We start from the raw sequence: 23,417 nt of genomic DNA, 5'->3' as shown, positions 1-23,417 counted from the left end.
GCCAGGTAGGGGGCTCCACACGGGCCAGGCGCCATCTTCCCTAGCTCGAGTTGGAAACTGAGGAAGAATAAGAGATGGGGCCAGTCATGCTCGATTCTGTCCGTCTGCAACCCCATCCATCAGTGATAAAACAGATGCCAGTGGAGGGGTGGAGGGAGTGGGGTTCTGGGGGACACCTTTCAGCTTGCTGCACTCTGACCCAGGCTGGAGTCCCGCCCCTCCCACCTGACCTGGGCGCTTCTGACTATCTTATGCATGGTTTATTCCTCTGGCTTGGAAGACAATTCCCATAGCGAACTTTCCTATATAACTATAGATCTAAGGACACTGACAGGCCTTGGGGGCGGGGGGGGCCCTCTGGGACGTGTGCACCCTCCTGCCCTGTCCCCCCAGTACTGACTCCCTGTTCAAGCACAGAATGAACACGATCAGACTGTTCTGCTTCTACAAACGATTTGCATTGTAGAATTGTACTTAGCTTTGCTTTGGATGAAATAAAAACTATTTTTAATACGTTGTGAGGTTTGTGTTTCCTCTGGGGCTAGCTGGGAGCTGCTAAGGGCCGGTGGGCTCTTCTGGATGGTGGAGGGAGGGGATCCTGAGAAGGAGGAGGCCCAAAGAGGGCTGGGGAGGAAGGGCCCAAAGGCAAGGTGCAGCCATGCCTTCTACCTCAAGGTAGCCAAAGAACAGAGGAGCCCCTGCTCAGTGCAGCGCGGGTCCTGATCATGGTCATCAGAGGCCCCAGTAAGTCCGGCAGAGTGAGCTGGGATGGCCAGGTGAATGGTAGAAACTTGGTTCCAGATTGCGGAGGAGTGGGGGCCTGGGGGGATGGGCGGCAGCAGCGCATAAGGTTATAGCTCTTGAGTTCAAGCTCCAGAGCTGCACCAGAAAAATGAAACGACTGCACAGAGATGTTTTCAGATTAAAAAAAGAATTTCCCTAGCATCCAACCCCAGAGACAACCTAATTATCCTTTGACAGGCAGGTGGATGTATTAGGTTGATGTTATAACCCCAAGATGGAGTACTTTATGCAGAAAAGGGTTTTGTGCAGTTTGTAGTGCAGGAGGTGTAAACATGGCTTCTGCTCGCCGGCCCTGCTGGTGGATGGGACCACGATGGCAGAGACACGGGGAGGAGTCAGTTTTACCTGAAGAACCACTCTTGAAGTACTGGTCTGTGACTCCCATGATGAGTGTTCCATGGCCTAACTACCTCCCATAAAGCTCCTCCTCTTAAAGGGCCTGACACCCCCAACACTGGGAATCTGTTAGGCCTTACCATTCTAGCTTCTATTCCTCATGGCCAGGTTTTCATATTCTATCTAACTCCTTATCTCTTTCTGCTATAATCTAAGTGGCTATCATAGTTCACTTATTCTCTCTCTCTTTTTCTGTCTCTCTCTTGCCAGTATTATTTTTTGAACTGAGAGCCTCCTTGTACCTGCTCAGTTTGTATGCTCAAGTGGTGCTCTACCATTTGAACCTTGCCTTAAGCCTGACTTTTTGCAATTTTTGGGGGGGTCTGGTCATGGGACCTGAACTCGGCCTGGATGCTGTCCCTCAGCTCTTCAGCTCAAGGCTAGCGCTCTACCACTTGAGCCACAGTGCCACTCCCAGCTTTTTTCTTTTTGCTTATGTGGTGCTGAGGAATGGAACCCAGGGCCTCAGGCATGCAAGGCAAGCACTCTACCACTGAGCCACCTTCCCAGCCCTGCAATTATTTTTGGAGATGGAGTGTTGTAGACTTTTCTGGCTGGACTGGCTTTGAGCCTTGATCTTCGTATTCTAGCTTCCTGAGTAGCTAGGATGACAGGCATGAGACATCGGTGCCTAACTCACTTCTTTCTTACTCTGTGTCTTATATGATTTTTTACCACCCACAATTACAGTGTTTACTTCTAAGAGTGCTATTGTGTTTTCCTTGGAATCTCCTTGTCCTATTTTCTGATTGCTAAAACACTTTTTCAACAGCAAGTTGCAAGTGTTGGCGAGGAAGGAGATTTAAGTTCTTGTGGACTGTCGTTCCACATAAAGCCCCTGGTAAAAGGGTGGGTAACGGTAGCAGCTACAGGCGTGAGGTGATGACGTTTACATTGCAACTCGTTTCTTGCTGCAGTGGGCTTAGGAATAGATGAAGGAGGGGAGGGCCGGTCAGACTCTCCTCCTCCACTCAGCGTTGGTGACCTGGGCTCCCACGATGGAGTCACTGTCCATTCAGTAGAGAAGAAGTGTTCCTTCTTGGCCTGCCATGGGGGTCCACAGGTTGCTTCTCTGGGATTCTGGGAGCCTGGGCGTGGCTGAGGTCACAGCGCTGCCTTCCGCAGGGCTCTGGAAGCCTCTTGCACGAATGGAGGTCCTCACTGCTCCAAGAAATGCGGGGCTCTGATGGGGGCTCTGGCTCTGTGTCTGACTTCTGGGGGGTTCTGGGGGTGCAGGGCAAGGGCGGGAAGCAGCTCAGTACTGAAGAGGGTCAGCGGCTTTACGGCTCAGACTGGAATTTAAAAAATGGAGATAAGGTCTGAGGATTTGCAACTGGATCAAGGGGCAACAAGGGGCAAATTGTCTTCATTTTAGGAGGTTCCCCCCGCCACCATTCTCTCTCTCTCTCTCTCTCTCTCTCTCTCTCTCTCTCTCTCTCTCTCTCTCTCTCTCTCTCTCTCTCCTCTCTCTCTCTCCCTCTCTCTCCCTCTCTCTCTCCCTCTCTCTCTCTCCCTCTCTCTCCCTCTCTCTCTCTCCCTCTCTCTCTCCCTCTCTCTCTCCCTCTCTCTCTCTCTCTCCCTCTCCCTCTCCCTCTCCCTCTCCCTCTCTCTCTCTCCCTCTCCCTCTCCCTCTCCCTCCCTCTCTCTCCCTCTCTCTCCCTCCCTCCCTCCCTCCCTCTCTCTCTCTCTCTCTCTCTCTCTCTCTCTCTCTCTCTCTCTCTCTCTCTCTCTCTCTCTCTCTCTCTCTCTCTCTCTCTCTCTCTCTCCTCCAGGAGCTGGGAAATCTCAGCATCCTCCCCACCGCTCTGATCACAAGCTTCTCTCTGGAAAGAATCCGACAGTCTCATTCTGATAGAGAAGTGAGAATGTTTCACTCTCCGCCGCATACCACCCTGAGCCTCAGTGCACTTACAGAAAATCTCTACCCTGAGTTAAATTTGGCTTTCACGAAGGAATCTCAGGCTGTTGGCTTCCGGGGAGGGAAAATGATTTGGGATGTACAGGGCTGTCAGAGCCACTGAAATGGAGGCCAAGGGTGGCTTGTACCCTCCTGGTGGAGGGTGGGTGGGAGGGAGGGTAACAGAGGTAGGTGGGACACACACACACACACACACACACACACACACACACACACACACACACACACACACACACTCACCTTCCGGACGGTGTAGATCCAGTCAAGATAGGCTGTGACCTTGGTGTACACTCCTGGGGTGCTGGGACCCCCACAGCCATAGCCCCAGCTCACAATGCCCACCACCTGCCACTGGTCAGAGTGGTACATCAAGGGCCCGCCGCTGTCACCCTGTGAGGGGCCAGAACAGGGGCTGCTGGGAAGGGAAGATGGGGCGGGGGCCGCCCCTCCCCTCTCTTCTGGCTAACTGGAACAGGTCTGCTCACCCCTGGGCACCCAGCAGGTAGGTCTGCCCTCACCTTGGTTCTCATTTTGTTTAATGCTCTGTCTGCCTGGGGTCAAGGGGGTCTGTGTGGGGTCAAGAAGAGAGCGGTGCCGTCAGCCCACTCTCAGTTCCTGAGTTTATTTAACAGCTCAAGGGAATGACTATTTTGTGTCAGTTACTATTCTGAGCAACTGAGATCTGGTTACTTGGAAAAAAAGATCCTTGTGCTTATATTGTAATCATATGGGAAGTGAGTCACTAAACAAATAACAAATCAAGAAATGTACTTATTGGGTGCCTTTATTACTGACTTTCTGAACTCAAGAATCATAAAAAGAACGGCTGTTTGTGTGCCCTCATCTTGAATGAGGACTTTCAAGGCTGGGAGTGGGGGAGTAGGATTGCCTGTAATCTTAGCTACTCAGGAGGCTGAGATCTGAGGATCATGGTTCAAAGCCAGCCCAGGCAGGAAAGTCCATGAGACTCTTACCTCTAATGAACCACCAGGAAACTGGAAGCAGAGCTGTGGCTCAAAGTGGTAGAGTTCTGGTCTTAAACAAAAAACGCTCAGGGACAGTGCCCAGGCCCTGAGTTCAAGCCCCACAATGGACAAAAAAGAAAAAGAAAAGAAGAATCTTCAAACAAAGGGTTCCACGGACCCTCTGGAAGCATGGGTGGAGGGAATGTGCACAGACCACTGAGCAGTCCTATGACAATGTGCCAGGGCTCATCTAGCATGAGGTTTTCCCTTTTCTTATGCAGGAGAGTAGCTTAGGGATATTTACAGGGATAAGAGACCTAGCAAACCTGCCCAGAGGGGATCATAGTCCTGTGGATGATGAGGGAGGGGAGAGATGATAAAAGTGGGAGAAGGTGAGTAGTGTCATCTTTGTATGTGAAATGGGCATGTATAATCTTTCTGCTTGTTAAGATCCATCCATCTATCAATTGATCCATCATATCCATAGATCCATCCATCCATCCATCCATCCATCCATCTATCTACCTTCTCATTTGATCTTAGCCAAAAGGTTGATCAGCAATCCATTTTTTGGGGCTGGGAAGTTGGCTCAGTGGTAGAAGCGCTTGCCTTGCAAGCCTGAGGCCCTGGGTTCGATTCCTCAGCACCACATAAGCAAAAAGGAAAAAAAGCCGGAAGTGGGGCTGTGGCTCAAGTGGTAGAGTGCTAGCCTTGAGCTGAAGAGCTGAGGGACAGCGCCCAGGCCCAGAGTTCAGGCCCCACGACTGGACCCAAAAAAAAAAAAATTTTTTTTTTTTTGTACCAAAACAGAGCTTGAACTCAGGGTCTTAAACTTGCTCAGCTTGCTGGCTCAGCTGGCACTCGACCACTTGAACCACACCTCCAGCCCAGTTTTTTTTTAACTGGTTATTTTAGAGATGGAGTCCAGTGGACTTTTCTGATCAGGCTGGCTTTGAATCGGGGTCCTTGAATGTCAGTCTCCCTTCTGAGTAGCTAGGATTACAGGAATGAGCCACCTGTGCCCAGCCCATTCTTTATATTTTTATCCGACTCGATTCCTTCTTCTCTTCCCTCATTACACAATGAGGGCCCGCTATAGGCAAGACGTCGTGTAAGGCAGCCAGCCTCCAGGTTTTCACATCTCTCTAGGACCTACATCTCTACTGAAAGAGTTTCCCATGATCCTTAGAGAGCCCACCTGGCAGGTATCCACTCCACCACCTGGGAGGCCTGCACACAGCATCTTCTCGCTCACTTCCCCCTGGTAGGCATCCTGAGCGTTGCACCTTGTGCTGTTGATCACCTGGACTGTCGCCTGCAGCAGCGTGTCAGACATCTTTCCTGGGAGGATGGAAACATGTCCATTCTCATTCTTGCCTCTAGCCTCATCCGGGTTAAATTCTCTGGGTCATCAAGCTCTTTGAGCCCAACCTCATGCAAGGGCATCTGTCACCCTGCAGTCCTGAGCCCAGGACTTACCTCCATTCTGCTCTGTAAAGCCCCATCCGATGACCCAGAGCGGGGTGGCTGGTGCGAGCGTCTCATCAAAGAAGGGCAGGCAGATGGGTCTCACTGTGGCTGTGAGGAGCCGAGAGAGGAGGGAGGGAGAGAGACAGGGAGGGAGGGAGGGAGAGACAGAGAGGGAGGGAGAAAGAGATCAATCTTGTATTAATGATCAGTATTTTATTTTCTGTATTTTTCGATGCTTTGACATGTTGGGGATCTTGCTGGTCTGGGAGCGACTGGGTTAGTTAATTCCTAGCGATAATTAATATTGATAATTCTATATCTCAACCACCTTCTTTATCTAGCTCTTGCACACCAAAGCTAAAATTTATTCCCTGTCCCAGATTACCTTGGGGGCAATTATTAGACAATTTGAGACCAACTTCTATAGCTCAGAGAATTATTCACACTCTGTAGCCCCAAACTTGCTCAAACTTGTCTACCAACCTTGCCTGGGGCTTCCTGTGGCCCCGAGGGCAGGCCCCTGGGCTATGTCTCCCCTCCCTCTTGCCTGCCTGCTGAGCCAGTGGGCCCCATGTGGCCCCACCCCGCATGAGGTGAGGACTGTGAGGATTAAATGTTGTCTCTATGACCACCACTTCACCACCCTCATTAAACAAGCGTCAGACCCAGGGGTCAGGAAAGCCTGGCAGCCGAGGCCTGAAAGGGACCTACCAGTGTTTCTATGACATTTCTTTTGTGGGATGCAAATGGACATGGTATGAAAAAGAAAAGGCTTTTGTGGTCATATAAGTTTGGAAAACAGCTTCTTTAAAAACTTCTCTTACCCTCAATAGATGATTGTGTTTCAAGAAGGAAACTGTATTCTACACATGTTTCCCAAACTTATTTGATAATGGAACTCTCTCTTCCCTAAAGGATCTTGTGGAACTTCCTGTTGGAAATGTTTTACCTTAAAATTGATTCAATAGAAAGCTGGGACATGTAATAGAGTTGTTCAAAGAGTCTCTGGGCTGCCTTAGGAGTAATGAGTTCCCCAGGTCTGGAAGAAAGCAAGCCGGGCTCAATGGTCGAATCTGCTGGGCCTTCCTCAGAGCTGGGGAATGAACCGGCTCATCTTCACAAAAGGCCCTTGTGATTCCAAGACTGAGGTGATCTCGGATCCTCACTTGAGGATCAGGCCTTGGAAGAATTTTCAGGAGGATGGCAGATGGGGTGAAGCTGACAGCTAGAAGGAGCCCGTGACATCGGGCTCATTCGTTAATTGGAGACAAACAGGCAAGTTGAGGTTTGGATCCAGGATGTGATAGGCTCCAGGTCACTCAGCGCGCTGGAGGCAAGGTAAGGTAAGAGAGACCCCAGGAATCTCTCTCCCCAGGAACGTCTCTCACCTGAGAATGTGAGTGGGTGCTGCAGCTTTACGAGAGCAATGTCCTTCTCCTTGGGGGACAAGGGGTTGTGTTTGGTGACGAAGATCTTGGCCACAGGCAGGGATGGGAAATTGCCCAGTTGGTCTGAGCCAGCCCTCACCTTCCAGTTGGACACATCCAGATACTTCCTGGGAGCAGAGATGGTAGATTCAGGCTGGAGCCAGGCAGGAGGAAGTGTTGCCAGAGGGCCAGGTCCTTAGGAGCCGGGGATTGGGGGTGAGGGGTACTATTGCTTTAGGAGGTGATGGGCACTTGGGGGTAGAGACGGCGGAGAAGGAAGTCTGAAAAATCACATCCCAGAAGACAGACTCTCCAAGAGAAGCTAAGCCTGGTGCGGTTGGCTCATGCCGGTCATCCTAGCTACTTGGGAGATCTGAGGATCATGGTTCAAAGCCAGCCTGGGCAGAAAAGTCCTTGAGACTCTTATCTCCAATTAACCAGCAAAAAGACAGAAGTAGAACTGTGGTTCAAGTGGTAGGACACCAGCTTTGAGTGAAAAAGCAAAGGGACAGTGCCCAGGCACTGTGTGCCCAGTATTGGCACACACCAAAAAAAGTGTGTGGGTGGAGAGGGAGGAGGTGGACCGAGTTTCTTTTTCTCCTCAGTGAACTAGGCATTGGTGTGTGCAGAGCTTTGCCAGGAGACAATGTATAGATCTTGTCAGAGGCTTGAAAAAGGTAAAAATGCCCTGGCCTAGACCTGGAATGCCTTAAAGGAGGGGTGGGGCTGGCAGAGCACTCAGCTGTAGAATCTGGGCGCAGCTTTGCTCTTGCTCATTGGAAGGCACATGAGTGAATGAATGAATGAATGAATGACAGTGGAGAGGGTCTGCAGCCAGCTCTTCTCAGTGACATGACCAGGCGTGGATCTGCTGGACTGAAAAGGACCCTCTACCTGGTTCAATTTCTGCAGGGAATAAGGGAGCAGTGGGAAGTGGGGACCCTGGGGCCATTTCCCGGAAGACAGGCTGGGAGGGAGGGAGGGAGTTCTGGGAACCCCAAGCAAGTAGGAAAAGTGTTTGTGGAGTGAATGAGATGAAGATGGGTGGGGATGCTGGGAGGTCAAACTTGGTGACCAGCACCTGCGGCTCAGACCGCCCCTCCCTCCCCCCTGCAATGTCTACCACGGCCATAAGGACTAAGTGTCTCATCCTGGCAGTGGTGGGCTGGCAGGGGCTGGCATGGGAAACCCTGCCCCTCCTCAGCCTCTGTCCACCCTCCCCCCTGCTCCGTCCCCCCCTCCCCCTGCAACTAGCTCCTACCTGAAGCAGTGGGCCGCTGTGAGGATCCAGAGGGGGTCGAGGATGCTCCCACCACAGACATGCTGCTGATTGTACTGAATGCTCACCTGCCAAGGCCACGAGTCCACAGAGGCCTCCTCCCCACCGACCACCCTGGGACTCTTCAGGCTCTTCCCGCAGGCTGGACTCCAAAGCAGGAAGGGAGGACCGGGAAGTAAGGCTCTGGGAAGAGGGGCTGTCCTCTCCTAAAGCCCAATGTCTGCCCTCAGCAAGGTCATTAGGCCTGGTGTGGGCCCAGTGGAGAGGCCCTGGCCTATTCTGAATGATTTCTGGGGAGATCACACTGTCTGGTTTTGGCGTTGGGCGTGTTTAGGATTTCAAGCGGTGTCTATGGTGCTCGGAATTTATGACCTGCTGACCAAATAGGGATGCAGGATTACCAAAGCCCTGCCCCCGGGGAAGTGTCCCCAGCTGCTCCCACTGAGCGACAGCAAACAGGGGCCCACAAGCCACTTGGGCACCCAGAAGTGGGAAGAAAGTTCTAGAAGCTGGATCTCCCCACCCCAAGTTACTTCTTCCTGCTCAGGGAGGCTCCTGACTGGCCATCTTGTTTTCCCTTGACCTGGTTTTTACATTTGACCCTTGAACTCTTCTTTAATACCTCCAATTCCACTTCCCTTGCCCTTCAGTTCTTTGGGCACCACCCCCACTCTCCCCCAGAGTCCTTCCCAGGGGAGAGGCTGCCACCCTCTCCCGCCTGCCCAGCCCTGGGCCAAGGAGGGGCCTTCCGAACACCATCCGATTCCAAACCCTTCTTCCTACGTGCCACTCAAAGTCACAACCACTTCCAGTGGCCTCCTGTTGTCTATTCAGCTGACCTGCATGTGGCTTCTGGAATGATCTGTGTATTGTTGGACTGTGTCCCTCAAAGGGTTGTGTGTGGGAGCGGGGGGGGGGGGGGGGGGGGGGAGGGGGGACTGGTGGCCCTTAGGTTGCTGAGGGGCGTCTGAGGTCCTTGTGGGATAAGGGGGGCCTTGTGATAGTGAGCGGTTTCAAGGCTCCTCGCTGCTTCTGCTCTCAGCTTCCCTTCACTCTTGCTCCTGCCTCTGCTACTGTTCACCATCCTCCATTAGGCGCTCGCCAGAGTCCAAATCCATAGAGCCGCCTGATCTGGAACCTTCAGCCTGCTAACTGAGCTACCTCAACCTCTTTTCTTTATAAAGTTAACTTGCCCTTGGTATCTCGTTATAGTAATAAAAACAAATATGTCATGGGCTGTGAACGAATGGTAGAAGGAAGTTCGTAATATCAACCACAGAAAGGATAATGACCTACAAGTCCAAGGGCCAAAAGAGAGTGAAGCGTGGAGTCTGGAAGGTGAAAATCTCTCCTGCTTAGGGCTGGCCCATGCCCCAAACCCTCAGAAAGAAAGTGTACTCACCCAGGCATTGCAGAGAAACCAGGGAGCCTGAGACACAGGGTCTGGAAGAGAAACCCAGGGCCCCGTAGGTTCTGCTTCTCCCTTGGCTGGGAGGCAGCAGCTGAAGCCTTCTGGCACTGCTAAGTCAAGTCTGCTTAAGAAGGCCTATGTAGAGACGGTGCTAACATTTGGTGCACTTTGAGGTGATTCAGCCCCATTATTGAGCACCTACTGTGGGCTGGTTTCCTGCCCATTTCAAAGCCCTTCCCATAGCTGGAGAAGGAAGAGAACAGCGGTCAAAGCAGAGTCTTCTAACACCATGGCCTTTCCAAATTCAAAGACAGATTTTGCTGGGGTTTTAGGCAAACAATCATTCTCCCATCAGCCCTGTCTCTTCCAAAATTTACTGCACTGAGTAGGCCGCCCTCGGCCGCATCTCTGAATGCTAAGAAGCCAGCGTCACCCAGCCTCTTTGCTGCAGTGTGAGACAGATTTCCTTTAGCTGCCCTGCTCTGATGCAGGAGTCTGTGTCTCTGGGGAATGGGAAGGAGGTGGTCCAGCTACGCCTGGACCACCTGGGCACGCGGTGGTGAAGGACAAAGAGACTTTCAGAGTCTTGCCCAATGGGAATCTAAAAGAGTAGTATAAACACACTTGGCTTTGCTCTGCAAGTTGGCAGAAAGCTCGGTTATTCATCTGCCTGCCTTTGGGTAGGAGGGCACACTGGCCCAGCTGGCCCTTGTATTAAGGAAAAGAGTGGAACTTGCCAGGGGTTGATGGCTCATGCCTGTAATGTCAGCTATTCAGGAGGAAGGCTGAGATCTGAGGATCATGGTTTGAATTCAGTCCATGAGACTCCTATCTGCAATTAACACACACACACACACACACACACACACACACACACACACACACACACACACACACACACACACACACACACACACACTAGTTCAAGTGGTAGAGCACTGGCTTTGAGCTAAAAAATTTAAGGGACAGCCCTGAGTTCAAGCCTGGCTAGTTCTTCCTATTGGCTAGCTTGTATTCCCCTTGCTTTGGTCAGCTCCCAGAAGCCCCCAGGCGGACGATGTCCTCTCACTTACCCACTTGAGTTCTGAGCCTGAAGCTCCTGGTTGTTTTCTGTAACCTGAAGAACAATCAGGTTCTGGTCTGGCATGATCTCCACTGCTCTGAAAGTCGGTTGGCTGCAGTGGAGAGAGAATGGGGAGCTGGGGTGGAGGCTGGGACCAGATGGCCGGGCAACCCCCATTTCGGCTGAGAAGGTGGGGAGAGGGGAGGTAGAGAGCAGAGGGGGTCTGGGTCAGCGGGCGGTGCCTGTTTTGCAATAGGAAACAGGACATTTCCTTGGCAGTCTAGGACTTAGCACTGGGCACAAAGCCACTATTCTAGAACTCGGAGTTCTGGAGAAATCAAGATCCTCTTTGCTGACATCCAGCTCTGTCCTTGTTTCAGATGTCCCAGAAGTCCCTTCTGCTTTCATCGTGGGGAAGGAGGGACAGAAGCGCCTGGGAGAAGGACTTGAATGTGGATAACCAGTTCTGCGAGAGAGGCAGCCGGCCTGGTTTTGACAGTGGCCCCCTGGGAGAGGGGACGGGACCCGGCCTGCAGACAGCTTGGTGCTCCTAACGTGGGCCACTTTCCTCTTTCCTTTTTGTCAATGGTGTGTATTTTCCTTCAAACCCAGGGGTTGTCTTCCTTCCTCTGGGAAGCCCTCCCTGACTACTCCAGTCTCCATGGCTCTTCCTTTTCCAGCTTGTTCTCATCTTCCTCACCTCATCTTTCAGGAACAAGGTCGGCCTGTGCGCCTCCATTTTTGCCTCCAAATTCATGCCTGGACCAGACAGTCCCTGGGGTGGCCCCCCCTTGGGGATCATCTATGCCTGGAGTCCCTGGGGCACAAAGGACCAACAATCCAGGAGGAGGAGAGAAAGGGAAATCTGAGCAGAGAAATCCATCCCAGAGGAGGGACAGTGCAGGGAAGCAGACATTCCCAGGTAAGCTAACCTCTGCTCACCCATGCTAACCAATTAGAGTTTTGAATACTTCTAATGAAGTTTGTTTCTGCAGAGTACAGGAGCTGCGGCGGGGGGGCGGGGGGGGGATTCAGGGCCTCTGTGATCTTGCAGGGGTGGATTACAGGAGGCACCTGGTTCATATCGGAGCGTCAGCTGCTGAGCAGTGCTGGGCAGAGCTGAGGCTGCAGTTGCTGGACTGCAGTGGGAGGAGGGGCTGGCTGGAGTCTGGCAGGGCTGGGGCAGCAAGAGGGCAGGGCAGCATGTGTTGGGATGCCCTTCTGCTTCACTTGCTGGGGCCCTTTCCAGAAGGCTCTCCCCTCTCCCTGAGGGTGAAGAGCAGCAGAAACCTTGTCATCAGAGAGGAGCCTAGAGCAGCTCGATTTGTGATGGCTGCCTGGGGCAGACCTTTGAGGCTGTTAAGGGCTCCACGTGGGAGGGTTCTGTGTTTGGCTAGTGATGTCTGCCTGGTGCTGCTCATTTCTGCCTCGGCACTGGGCTCAGTTTCTCTGACTCCTGAAGGAGTTTGGGGCCCACCAGGGAGAGAAATCACAGGTTCTTTCCCACCTTCTCCAGATAGGTTCTCTGAGTGCTCACTCTACCTCCTTTATAGATAAAGCCCTATGTTAGAATTACCCAAGGGACCAAGACAGGGGCCAGGGCTCTAAGCCCAGGCTAAGCTTTCCTCCTAGCCCTCTACCTCCTGGCTTCTTTCTACCTTAGTAACTTAGGAACTTTCTCTGAGCCTACTTATAACAGAGAGGTAATAATAACTGCGCCTTTGGTTTTCTGCCAAGATCAAATGAATATAAATACAGATCATGCTAATTACCCCTCTTATAATTATATAGTCTTCCACCCACTCCAGATTTGGAACTGCATTTGCAATTTGCTGAGAGCTGGGCTTGAAGATGCGAGGCTTGGATGAAATCAGGCTCATCTCCACCAGCTTCAACCAATGGGATGTGGAGTAAGTAAATCCGGCTGCTGCAAGTCTGGTCTGGGCCAGGGCTGGAATTGTGTGTGTGTGTGTGTGTGTGTGTGTGTGTGTGTGTGTGTGTGTGTGTGTGTGTGTGTGTGTGTGTGTGTGTGTGTGTGTGTGTGTGTGTGTGTGTGTGTGTGTGTGTGTGTGTGTGTGTGTGTGTGTGTTATAGGTGCTGGTGCATATCCTTACCCCCCTAGATGAGGTTGACATTGTTTCCCCCAAGTAACTCTTGTTTTTTTTTTTTTAACTCAGGGCCTAGCACTTATTAGGCAGGTGCTCTACCACTTGAGCCATGCCCCCAGATCTTTTTACTTTAGTTATTTTTTCAAGTAAGGGCTAATATTTTTGCCCAGGGCTGGCCTCAGAGCTACCCATGATCCCTATGGAACTAAGATGATAGGTGTATACCACTGCCTGTGGTTTATTGATTGAGATGGAGTCTCCATGTACTCAGACTGGCCTCAAACTTGCGTATCCCAATTTCTGCCTTCCTTCCAAGAAGCTGAGGTTATGACGTAAGCCACTGTGCCCTGCTTGCAGTTAACTCTTCAGGAAGCCGGGTTGGAAGATTTAATTTCACATTGCTTGCAATTACAAGTGATGGGGAGGAAGGGGAGCAAAGAGGAAGGGAAGAAAGAGGAAGAGACAGCGGGGCTGGGGGAGGGGGACATAGATGCTGGCCTCCAGAGGCTTGGTTGGGTACCTGTGATAGCCCATCTGTCCACAGGCTGTCTTGGCCAGGGCTTCTGTGAAGTTGTCAAAACAGGCAAAGGCCCAGTTCCCTGTGACCGGGTCCAGTATTTGTAGAGTCGACCGGTCCTTGGAGAGGCGGACTGGGAGGGGAGGAGGGCAGTCAGCAGGAAGGTAGCACCCCTCTGGCCCAGCCCTTAAGAACTTGTGAACCCAGGCTTCCTCAACCCAGAACTGGGGCCCTGATGCTTTGAACGTCAAGAGAAGTTTCTGCATTTGACTTGGTCTGTTTGAGCCTCTTTTTATTTTGTCTGTCGTGGGGGTTGAACTCAGGGCTTGGGAGCTGTCTCTGAGCTCTCCTGCTCAGAGCAAGCGTTCTACCCCTTGAGCCACAGCACCACTTCTGGTTTCCTGGTAGTTAATTGGAGGTAAGAGTCTCACTGACCTTTCTGCCCAGGCTGGCTTTAAACCATGATCCTCAGATCTCAGCCTCCTGAGAAGCTAGGATGACAGGCGTGAGCCCCTGGCAACTGGCCGGACCTCTTTTTAAATGGTGGCTCAGTTGGGCAAGTGTCTCCATTTGACCTGTTGACCTGGCACCCCTTTTGGCTTCTATTACCTGGTCAGTCCCTCCACCTATGGTTCACCTGGCTTGCCCAGAGTGGAGAAACTGCTCACCCAGGGATCAAGGTGTTTCTCCATGTAAGATCAGAGGGGGAGGAGGCGTGAGGAGTAGCATTAAGATGGCAGTGCCCAGTGGTATTGGGCTTTAATAAAGACCAGATACACAGGAAGGCACTCCGTTCAGCCCCATCACCCCACTGTGAGCCCCCTTTCTCTTCAGAGCTCAAGTATGAAGTATTAAGCTACAAGAATCTAGTCCAAGAGAGAAGGTGGTGTCTATGCTCAGAGCATCTGCCTTCCTCAGAGGATGCACAGCACGGCACCATCGCTGCCACCGACCGGCAGGGCCACGGACTGGCTAAGCGGACTTTTCCAGAACCTTTGAACCAAGAGTTTTCAGGAAGGAAGACCTCTCCAAGGTCTCGCTCTCCTTCTTGAAACCAAGCAGGGTTAGGCAGGCTCCGTTGGGACTTCTGTCCCCGGGGGCCCACCTCTGTCCTTCGGTGTCCCCGAGTGTGTGCCTGTGTGGAGCAGGTGCACGTGTTGTGGTCCCGCTGTCCTAACCCTTATTTGTCTGGGATGGACACTGAGAAGGAGGCGGGCAAATGCCCGCTGTGAGCGCCATGGGCGGATGCCGCACAGGTGTCCCGCGGTGCTTGCCTCTCTGCTCCTTCAACCCCTGGACTCACCTGCCACCATGGGTCTCTCAGGGAAGTCCTTGACACAGTCTGCCTCGTCTTCTCCCGAGGTGCAGTCGGGCTGCCCATCACACACCTGCGTCCTCAGGACGAAGGTCAGGGGGTGTTGGCAGATGAAGTAGTATTTATTCAGAATCACCTTAACTGGAAGGCAGGGGCAGGGCGGGGTGGGGCGGGCCAGAGTCAGGCCTGGGACAGAGCTGAGCTGCTCAGAGGAGCCCAGGTGATCAGCCCAGTCCCAGGCCTCAGTGGCTTAGCTGTAGCAGCTGGCCCCATGCATACAAGACAGCTGAGGTGTCGAGGACTGAGGAGCAGACCCTGCCAGCCTTCTGCCCCCCAAACACCAGCACAGGGCCCGCGCAGAGACAGAATGGGGACTTGGGTCCCAAGATCTGGTTCTGAGTCCTAGCTCTGATGCTTCCTGAACAACTTTCCACCACTCACTAGTCCCTGCTTGGCCTCAGTTTTCTTTGTACCATGGGGTGATGTTTATCTACCTCACAGTGTCTTATAATGATGGAGCTTACTTCTAGAGGTTGGTGATTTGATTTGATCTGAGATTGAAGGCAAAGAGGTATGTTTTTGGTTTTGGGGAGTGTGTGTGTGTGTGTGTGTGTGTGTGTGTGTGTGTGTGTGTGTGTGTGTGTGTGTGTGTGTGTGTGTCTGTAGCTCAGGACTCTGTGGAGTCACCTTCAATTTCTGTTGCTTTTGCCGTCCTGGGCCAATGTGAATGCCTTTAGTCTTCCTAGCCCCTCAATGAACAGGTAGTTCAAGAAGTTTTCTTGGTGAGAACTCACATCCAAATATGCCTGGCAGAGGAAAAGCCCTCTTTCTCAGTCACTGTTGCCATCAGCATGCCTAAAAGCAGTGGTGTGGAGTCTGTGATGGTTCCCACTGGTCACTGTTCTAGAGCTTTCTGCATTGTTCCTCGTGGTTCATGGCAGCAAGCTTAGGAGACTCATGGCTTCCATCACCAATAGGGAAATGAGGTGGAAAAGATGGGTTTCTGTCCCAAAGGTTCCCCGTGTGCAGGTGGTACAATTGGTATCTATCCACCTCCCAGAAGAAGCCCATGGGGTGGCCGGCTGGCGTGGATGCCCGGGCTGGAGTGGAGCAAGGGAAGAGAGGGAAGGCAGGTGTTTCCTAGACTTTCCAAGTTGTGAGGAGCCAGGGTCGAGCAGGGTCACCTTCACTATCTGAGACAAAGATAGGAGAAGGTGACAGGGTCACCAGTCAAGATCTCCAGAAGCCAGAGGGTTGAAGTCTCCTGGCCCACTGCTATGCGTTGGATATGGAATGGTTCCCCAGATCCCGTGTGTGAAAGTCTGGTGCCAGCCTGTGCTATTATTGGGAGTGAATGAAACCTTTAGTGGGTGAGGCCGAGTGGGAGGAAGTTAGGTCACTGGCGGGGGTGGGGCTGGGGGAGGGGCATAGTCTTGTGAAGGGGATTATGGGACCCTGGCTCCTTCCTCTCTTTTACTTCCTGGCTCATGATGTAACCAATTGTGTTGTTCCCTCATTCAACTGATCCTAGACTTGAACCTCCCACAGCTGCTGGTGCAAGTATAGGCTCCCCAGAGGCCCGCCATCTCCAGGTTGCACAGATGGGCAAATGCATGCAAATCCATGGTCATATTGCTTGCATGATGGTTGCCCACTTTTGAACAACTTTGTTTTTATCTAGGTCTTTTTTTCCCTCACACTAGTTCACTGATGCTCACCATGCTTGGAAAGAGACAGAACAGTGTACAGGCAGAGCCAGGATCCCCCTCCTAGAGGCTCCGATTCTGAAATTAGGGCCCCAGGCGCCCTCGTGAATGGAAGCACTGTGCAAGTGGCATGGCAGGCTGAGGCCGCAAGGCCTCAGTCCTAGGTGTGGAGAGGAAGAGGGCTGTGGGAATCACTGCAAATTCAGTCTACTCTTCCTTGTCACGGAGTGGGCCGCGACCTCAGGCTGAGGTGGGGTGGGGGTGCCACCTGCGTGGCAGCCAGCCCCGGTGCACCCCGTCCTTGCAGCCAACCCTCAGCTGTCGCTCTGCAGAAGGAGGAGGGAGGAGGAGGAGGGGAGTGGGCACCCCTGCCATTGCCTGCGTGGGTTGGTGCCATGTATGTAGATGCCATCTGGGACAGAAGCCATTTGGGGGAGATGGAGGCTGCGTTCACCTTCTCCCCAACGCTCCCCTCTCAGAGGGCCCCCTTCAGAACAGGGGTGCCTATACTTCTTTCCCCTCCTCTCAAAACGTATGCACACCCCCTGCCTGTTCCTGTGGGATGGCGGGGGTGGGGCTGTCACTCACGGAGATCCAAGGAGACTGTCACCGCTGGGGTGAAAGCTGGGTAGGGGCTGTCACTTACTGAGGATGGCCACGATGATGATGGTTACCAGGCTCAGCAGCGCCGCGAGGACTGGGACCCCCACCCTTTTGAAGGTCTCCAGGCGGGTGCGGGGCTTGTGCGGTGGGGTGGCATCTGTAAAGGGGTTTGCAGTGGAGGGGAAGAGCCTGAGGTCAGGGTCTGGGCGCTGCCCCTCCCTGGCCTCGGCTCCAGATGTCCTACTGACAGTTTTGGCTAATGTTGGGGGGCTATTCCTGCAAGGTGGGCCAAGCAGCAGCAGCAGCTTCACCAGGTCCAGCCATCTTTCACGAGTGCCACCTTGGCTAGTCTTGCCCTAGGGGGTTCTAGGACATTCTTCCTGTGTCCTGTCTGGTGCTTGACATACATGGGGCCCAAGCCACAGGGACAATTCTTCGGTTCACACCAATTTGTTAATCCTTTTCTCAACTTCCTGACTTAACCTTGAATTTTTTTTTGGGGGGGGGTCCAGTTGTGGGGCCTGAACTCTGGGCCTGGGCACTGTCCCTCAGCTCTTCAGCTCAAGGCTAGCGCTCTACCACTTGAGCCACAGCGCCTCTTCCGGCTTTTTTCTTTTTGCTTATGTGGTGCTGAGGAATCGAACCCAGGACCTCACGCATGCACGGCAAGTGCTCTACCACTGAGCCATCTTCCCAGCCCCTTAACCTTGAATTAAAAAAAATATATATACTTTTGTTTTTAAACAACACTTTGTAATGTATTATGGGAACTGTGGGACATTTCATTACACATAGACAATGATACACATAGACATTTATCATTGCTATGTGTTGGGAGAGTTCAAAATCCTCACTACTTTTGTGGTGTGTTGTGGTGGTGGTGGTGGTGGTGGTGTGTGTGTGTGTGTGATTCTACTGGGGATTGAACTCAGAGCCCAGTACTGGCATGCACACACAAATAATAGTAATAATAATAATAATAATAATAATAATAATAATAATAATAATAATAATAAATGCAACATCCTAAAACTTCTCAGCCTCATTTCTCACTTTCCTTTCCACAAAGCAGTCATCATGGCTAATATTGGCTGTATTTTGTGTATTTTCTCTACTGTATTTAACGTTTTGTCTTTTTTATTTTTAAGTCTGATATTGGAGCTCGAACACAGGCCCTCGCTCACACTCTTACTTGGCTTTTTCCGCTCACAGCTGGCACTCTACCAGTTGAGCCTTACCTCCACTTGTGGCTTTTTTTGTACTTGGAAATAAGAGTCTCTTTGTTTTTCCCCTCTGGCCTGGCTTTGAATGAGATCCTTAGATCTCAGCCTCCTGAGTAGCTAGGATTACAAGTGTGAGCCACGGACACGTGACTCTATTTTCTGTCTTTTCCATTCCCTCCTTGAAATGAAGCCAGCAGGAAGAGAGAACTTTGTGTTTTGTGCACACAGCTGAGATCCTGGTACCCAGAACAGTGCCCACTCTATTGCGGATACTGAAGAATTGTAATTGGAAGCAAACAAAGGACTTGTTCTTGGCTCTCTTCTCCTAAAGCACATCCAGCCATCTTTCTTCCAGTTCTTATCTTTTTCTACCTGGAATGAACAGTGCCGTGGGTCTAGCCCTAGCTCTTTCCTCTGTTCTTCAAAAGCAGAGAAAGGCATCTTGCCCAAGTCTGGTGTCCAATGAATGCTGATATCAGCGAATCTGCTGATAAGGAAAAGCTGAAAGCTTGTGTTTCTCTGCCTGGCAGAGGCCCGGCCCGGGGGTGAGGACTGGAGGTGGCGCTGCCAGCTAACGTCAGGAACTGGTATGAAGCAGGCGGGCAGGACTCTTAGCAGCTAGTCTTTAGAATTACTCTCCTTCCTATGCCCAGGGACAGGATAGCATTTTGTTCATGTGGCAGCACATAGTGCAGGGTCGAGCTGGCAAGGACCATGCTGGGGAGGGGGGCAGGGTTGACTTGGGAATGGAGATTCAGAGGCTGGGGGAGGGGGCAAAGAAAAGCTGGGCCCATACTTACCATGGCTGTTCAGGGGCTGGTCACTGTTCAGGTCCTGTAATGGAGGAAGATCAGTTGAGTGGGAAGTCTCTGAGGAGGACTGGCAGACTTTGGGCTCTGGTCTGCATGCCTTCCTTCCTGCCACACTGAAGTACCTATTTGACCTGGTTCAACTTGTTTGCTCATGGTAACAGGTAGTTAGCAATTGTAGAAATGACTGGTTGTTCAGTGTGTGTGAGTGTGTGTGTGTGTGTGTGTGTGTGTGTGTGTGTGTGTGTGTGTGTGTGTGTGTGTGTGTGTGTGTGGTGTTTGTATTGATGAATTCTCCAGATCCATTCTTCTCTACTCTCTATTTTGGTCAATCTATCTGGTTTTATAGGTAATAATATTTCTGTAAAAACTGGAGTGGACACTTTGCCCAAGTGATTAATAAGGACCAAAAGATGAGCATCTTTTTGGTGGTGCTGGGGTTTGAACTCAGGGACTTCCACTTGCTAGGCAGGTGCTGTCCCGCTAGACCACACCCCCACTGAGATTTTATTCACCATTACTTATTAGGCAAATGTAAATTCACACCTGATGAGATAGTTCTACCCAGACCTCAGCATGGCTAAAGTAAAAAGACTGACAATACTAAGTGTTGGTGAGATTACGGAGCAACCCTTCATCTATTGTTGGTGGTTGGGGAGAAAAAGGGCATCAAAATGCCTGGCTAAGTCTATCAAACTTAAACACATGACTATTTTATGATTTGATGACATAGAAATTCTGCTCCAAGATTTAGCCAAATGAAAGGAATGCTTCTGTCTAATAAAAAAACGTGCACATAATGTTTATTGCAGTTTCATTCCTCATAGTGACACACTGGAGAATGCTTACTGGCAACCACGGATAGAGTAGCCGAAGAAATTGTGGTCTATTCATATCACGGAATTTCAGTATAGCCTGGTGATAGCTTCAGGCTAAATGTGAGGTGAGAGAGGAGACAGGAGGAGGCCGCTGGTGTGATTGCGAGCTAAAGGCCGCAGCTTTGTCGGTGGACTGGGTGCATTTGGTGTTTGAGAGCAGGGGAGGGAATGGCAGGCAGCAGGCTAAGAGCGTCTGGTCAGTGGGCCCTGCCTGCCAGCTCATTGTTTTTCCTTGAGTCTACTTGTTCATACCTGCCTGCATTCATTGAGTTTGGTGAAGCAAGTCTTGTTTATTTATTTATGATTAATTCAATGAGCGTTGACCACACCCTCTGATAGGCCAGAAATTGTGCTACCAGTGGAGACACAGAGGGAACAAAGCAAGCTTCCAGGGTGCACCTCCCTGGGCTTTGGGTTTATCCTAGACTTGGAGGTGGCTAATGTGCTCTATGTTGGTCCACTGATCAGTGGATGTGGAAAATGCCCTCATGCCATTTATAAGCGAGAGGGGGGAGGGGAAAAACTCAGGCACGCCTGAGCATACTCTGTTGTGACACAGCTATCTTATTTAACCCTTGCGACAACCCTGAGATGTTATCTGCATTTTCCAGAAGAGGAGAAGAAGGGCCACCTATATGAAGTGACTATTATGGCTTCAGAGCAAGAACAGATCCAGTGCTTGGAGCCTGGCCTCTAGAGAACATTGTTCTCAGGTCCCTGAAGTTTCTAGAACCTATTTGGCCAAGAGTCATTAGCGAGGTCCTTTTGAGGCTTTGGTCCTCCGCAGTGCAGTCTTGTCGCGCAGGGTGGGTGTGAATGAATACGGAGACCCCATCCCACCCCCAGCGGCTCCCCAGCCCTCCCTTGCTCTGCTTGGTTCTAGGTTTTGCCAAGTCAGCTAAGAACAGCCATGGGGGACATCTTTCAACCAAGGGGCCTTGTGGGTATTTTTTTTTATCTTCTTTGCCTTCTTCCCTCTTCTACTGTTTGTTCCTGGACTTTTCCATGGGCAGCTTCTGCTTTTAACCCCCTCCCCCCATCCCCCCACACAGCCAGGCTATATTTTAGATCCTGGAGAAAGTCAAGTTCTGGGCTATTTGACTCGGCCACAAAATGGCAAATGAACCTCTCGCAATCCTGGTTCCCTTAATGCGCAGAGATCATGAACTCAGATGCCAGGAAACTCTTGTTTTTAAGTGCAGGAGGATTAACTATGGTGTAGAGCGGCCGCACAGAGTGATCTATTAGCTTGCTGTGTGGCCTTGGGTAGACTTCTCAACCCTCTGAGCCTCAAGGTTCCTGTCAGGGAGTTGAGCACTCTCAGAAATGGCGAAACAGGAAAAGAGTGAATAACTTTACAGTGCAAGCCAGTGTCTAACCAGGCTATTGATGAGGCAAAGAGGCAGCAGCTCAAGGAGGCCAAAGGGACAGAACCCTGGCCGGCAACTTTCCCTGCTCTCTGGCTAGCAGCCTGCTCCTGGGCCTTGCTGCTCTCTTTTCTCAGCAGAGTTTTTCTCAGCATTGCCTTATTCTGGAAGAAGTCAGTAGAGGTAGAACTGGAATGATCGGCTATGGTTGAAGGAGCACAGAAGGGGGACTTTTCCTGGCCCTGCCCTGGTTGGTGGTGTTTTCAGGCTCCCATGGGCCCCAAGGCCTGACTTCCCATGATCTCCAAGGGAAAGCCAGCAATGCCACTGTTGCTAGGCAACGGGATACACAGGTCCTTGGAGGCTCTGTCAGCTGGGTTGCTGGGGCTGGTGGCAAGGCAGAGGGTAAAGCCCAGGGGAGGGGAGGGGTAGGAAACCTTCTCTGCTGAGCCAAGACACCCCAGGCTGCTCTCTGTCCTTCCAAGGAGTGGGAGTCGGGCCTCTCGGGTGCTCACAGACCCCCTAACCCGCACCTCATCCATCCTGCCGTTGGCAGCAGTGCACCTCCTCTGAAGCGGGGGGCAGGAGGTTTGATGCTTTCAGGAGGGTCACAGGACCCTGCCTCATTGGTACCTCAGCCATGACAGGTAAGGGGACTGGAAGGGACACAGAAGGCCGGGAGGGGCTGCACTTCCCAGTGTGGTCGGGAAATCTTGGAAGATTTCAGATTCAGCAACCACGCCAGCTTCCACCCAGCCCTTTCTCCAGGCAGGTCCCCCACCCCAAGCTAGGCACACAGAAGATTCTGGAAGCAGCCTCGCACACTCTGCCTTCCAGCGGCACGTTTCCCTTTCATCTAACCTCAGCCTCGGCTGCTACATTGGAAACCATTTTGTGTTGTTTTCTTTTTTTTTTTTTTTTTTTTTTTTTTTTTGTCGGTCATGGGGCTTGAACTCTGGGCTTGGGCGCTGTCCCTCAGCTCTTCAGCTCAAGGCGAGCGCTCTACCACTTGAGCTACAGCGCCACTTCCGGTTTTCTAGTGGTTTATTGGAGATAGGAGTCTCACGGTCTTTCCTGCCCGGGCTGGCTTTGAACCGCGATTCTCAGATCTCAGCCTCCTGAGTAGCTAGGATTACAGGCGTGAGCCACCGGCGCCCGGCCATTTTGTGTTGTTTTCTAAGCCACATAGGTGCTGAGCAGCTGGCAATGTGAGCTGGCCACCTCAGCCTCAGTCTCCGTGGCGGGGCCTGGGGCCGATAGACAGGAGGTGTCAGCTGGCCTTTATCCTCTGCCAGTCTGCTGTTTAGCTCTGTCATTTAAGATGGTGCTTTTGTGTTTGGGCAAGGCTCTGGAAAGCAGGTAGGACTTGGGGAGAAGGTGGAGAGGGAATAGTCCCTTTTTCACTAGCGGAGCCACGGAGGCACAAGGTTCTGCTCTTTCTGCTCAAGCCATGCGGCTGGACAGGGAGAAGCGCAGGAGCACAGGTCCTGGATGACGCCAGGCTCCCAGGTTTCTAGCATATTCTCTCAGCCTCTTCTCTTGTTCTGGATGGGGATGGGGTGGGGGTAGGGAGAGGAAGAAGTCCATTCTCTCCTGCCTTTCTGCTACTGGAATTTTCTAAGTTGCTTAGCCTTCCTTGGCCTGTGCTATGAACAGAGGAGTTCCATGAGTGGACATGGTGCTTCTGCTCCAGTTATCCAGCCTGAGGAGGCCACATCCGGTTAGAGGAGGGTCTGCCCTGGGGCTCTGTTCAGAGGCAGGAATGGCCTCTCCCTTGTTCTGGATGCGTGGGTGATACCCAGCACTGTGGACCCTTTGGTTGCTGCAGCCAGTCCCCTGGCAAAGGTCTTAGGGGCTTTTTTTTTTTTTTTTGGTTGGTTGAGGGGCTTGAACTCTGGGCCTGGGCGCTGTCCCTCAGCTTTTCAGCTCAAGGCAAGTGCTCTACTCCTTGAGCCATAGCGCCACTTCTGGTTTTTCTAGTGGTTCATTGGAGATAAAAGTCTCAGGGACTTTCCTGCCTGGGCTGGCTTTGAACCGTGATCCTCATATCTCAGCCTCCTGAGTAGCTGGGATGACAGGCTTGAGCCACCGATACCCGGCTTCTTGGTGGCTTTCCTGAGAACTCTGAACTCAGAATCCAATGAAAAGTGCTTCTGTG

General features: G+C 51.8%; 2 protein-coding genes across 4 annotated transcripts in view; one reads left to right on the top strand and one right to left on the bottom strand.

The window, feature by feature from the left end:
- Window positions 1-490: 490 nt before the first annotated feature.
- Window positions 491-23,417, bottom strand: part of Tmprss4 (transmembrane serine protease 4) — a 30,286-nt gene continuing 7,359 nt past the window's right edge. The window contains exons 2-13 of the mRNA XM_070038568.1: window positions 19,006-19,039; window positions 17,026-17,139; window positions 14,662-14,814; window positions 13,362-13,491; window positions 10,744-10,845; window positions 9,662-9,702; window positions 8,242-8,401; window positions 6,942-7,108; window positions 5,563-5,661; window positions 5,282-5,424; window positions 3,359-3,508; window positions 491-2,492 (exon numbers count right to left, since the gene is read on the bottom strand). Coding sequence (XP_069894669.1) covers window positions 2,481-2,492; window positions 3,359-3,508; window positions 5,282-5,424; window positions 5,563-5,661; window positions 6,942-7,108; window positions 8,242-8,401; window positions 9,662-9,702; window positions 10,744-10,845; window positions 13,362-13,491; window positions 14,662-14,814; window positions 17,026-17,139; window positions 19,006-19,039 — 1,305 coding nt within the window. The 3' untranslated portion in view covers window positions 491-2,480. The remainder of the gene's footprint in view (window positions 2,493-3,358; window positions 3,509-5,281; window positions 5,425-5,562; window positions 5,662-6,941; window positions 7,109-8,241; window positions 8,402-9,661; window positions 9,703-10,743; window positions 10,846-13,361; window positions 13,492-14,661; window positions 14,815-17,025; window positions 17,140-19,005; window positions 19,040-23,417) is intronic.
- Window positions 12,529-23,417, top strand: part of Smim35 (small integral membrane protein 35) — a 41,045-nt gene continuing 30,156 nt past the window's right edge. For 2 of the 3 annotated variants that reach the window (XM_070038572.1, XM_070038571.1), the window contains exon 1: window positions 12,529-12,643. In XM_070038572.1, coding sequence (XP_069894673.1) covers window positions 12,598-12,643 — 46 coding nt within the window. In that variant the 5' untranslated portion in view covers window positions 12,529-12,597. Of the gene's footprint in view, window positions 12,644-21,793; window positions 21,907-23,417 lie in introns of those variants that run through there. The other variant, XM_070038573.1, reaches the window with a different exon arrangement.

This window comes from Dipodomys merriami, unplaced genomic scaffold, assembly GCF_024711535.1.
Source record: "Dipodomys merriami isolate MVZ:Mamm:240054 unplaced genomic scaffold, mDipMer1.0.p SCAF_29, whole genome shotgun sequence".
NCBI lineage: Eukaryota > Metazoa > Chordata > Mammalia > Rodentia > Heteromyidae > Dipodomys > Dipodomys merriami.
Note: the sequence above shows the minus strand (reverse complement) of the source record. Positions and strands in the feature narration are given on the sequence as shown.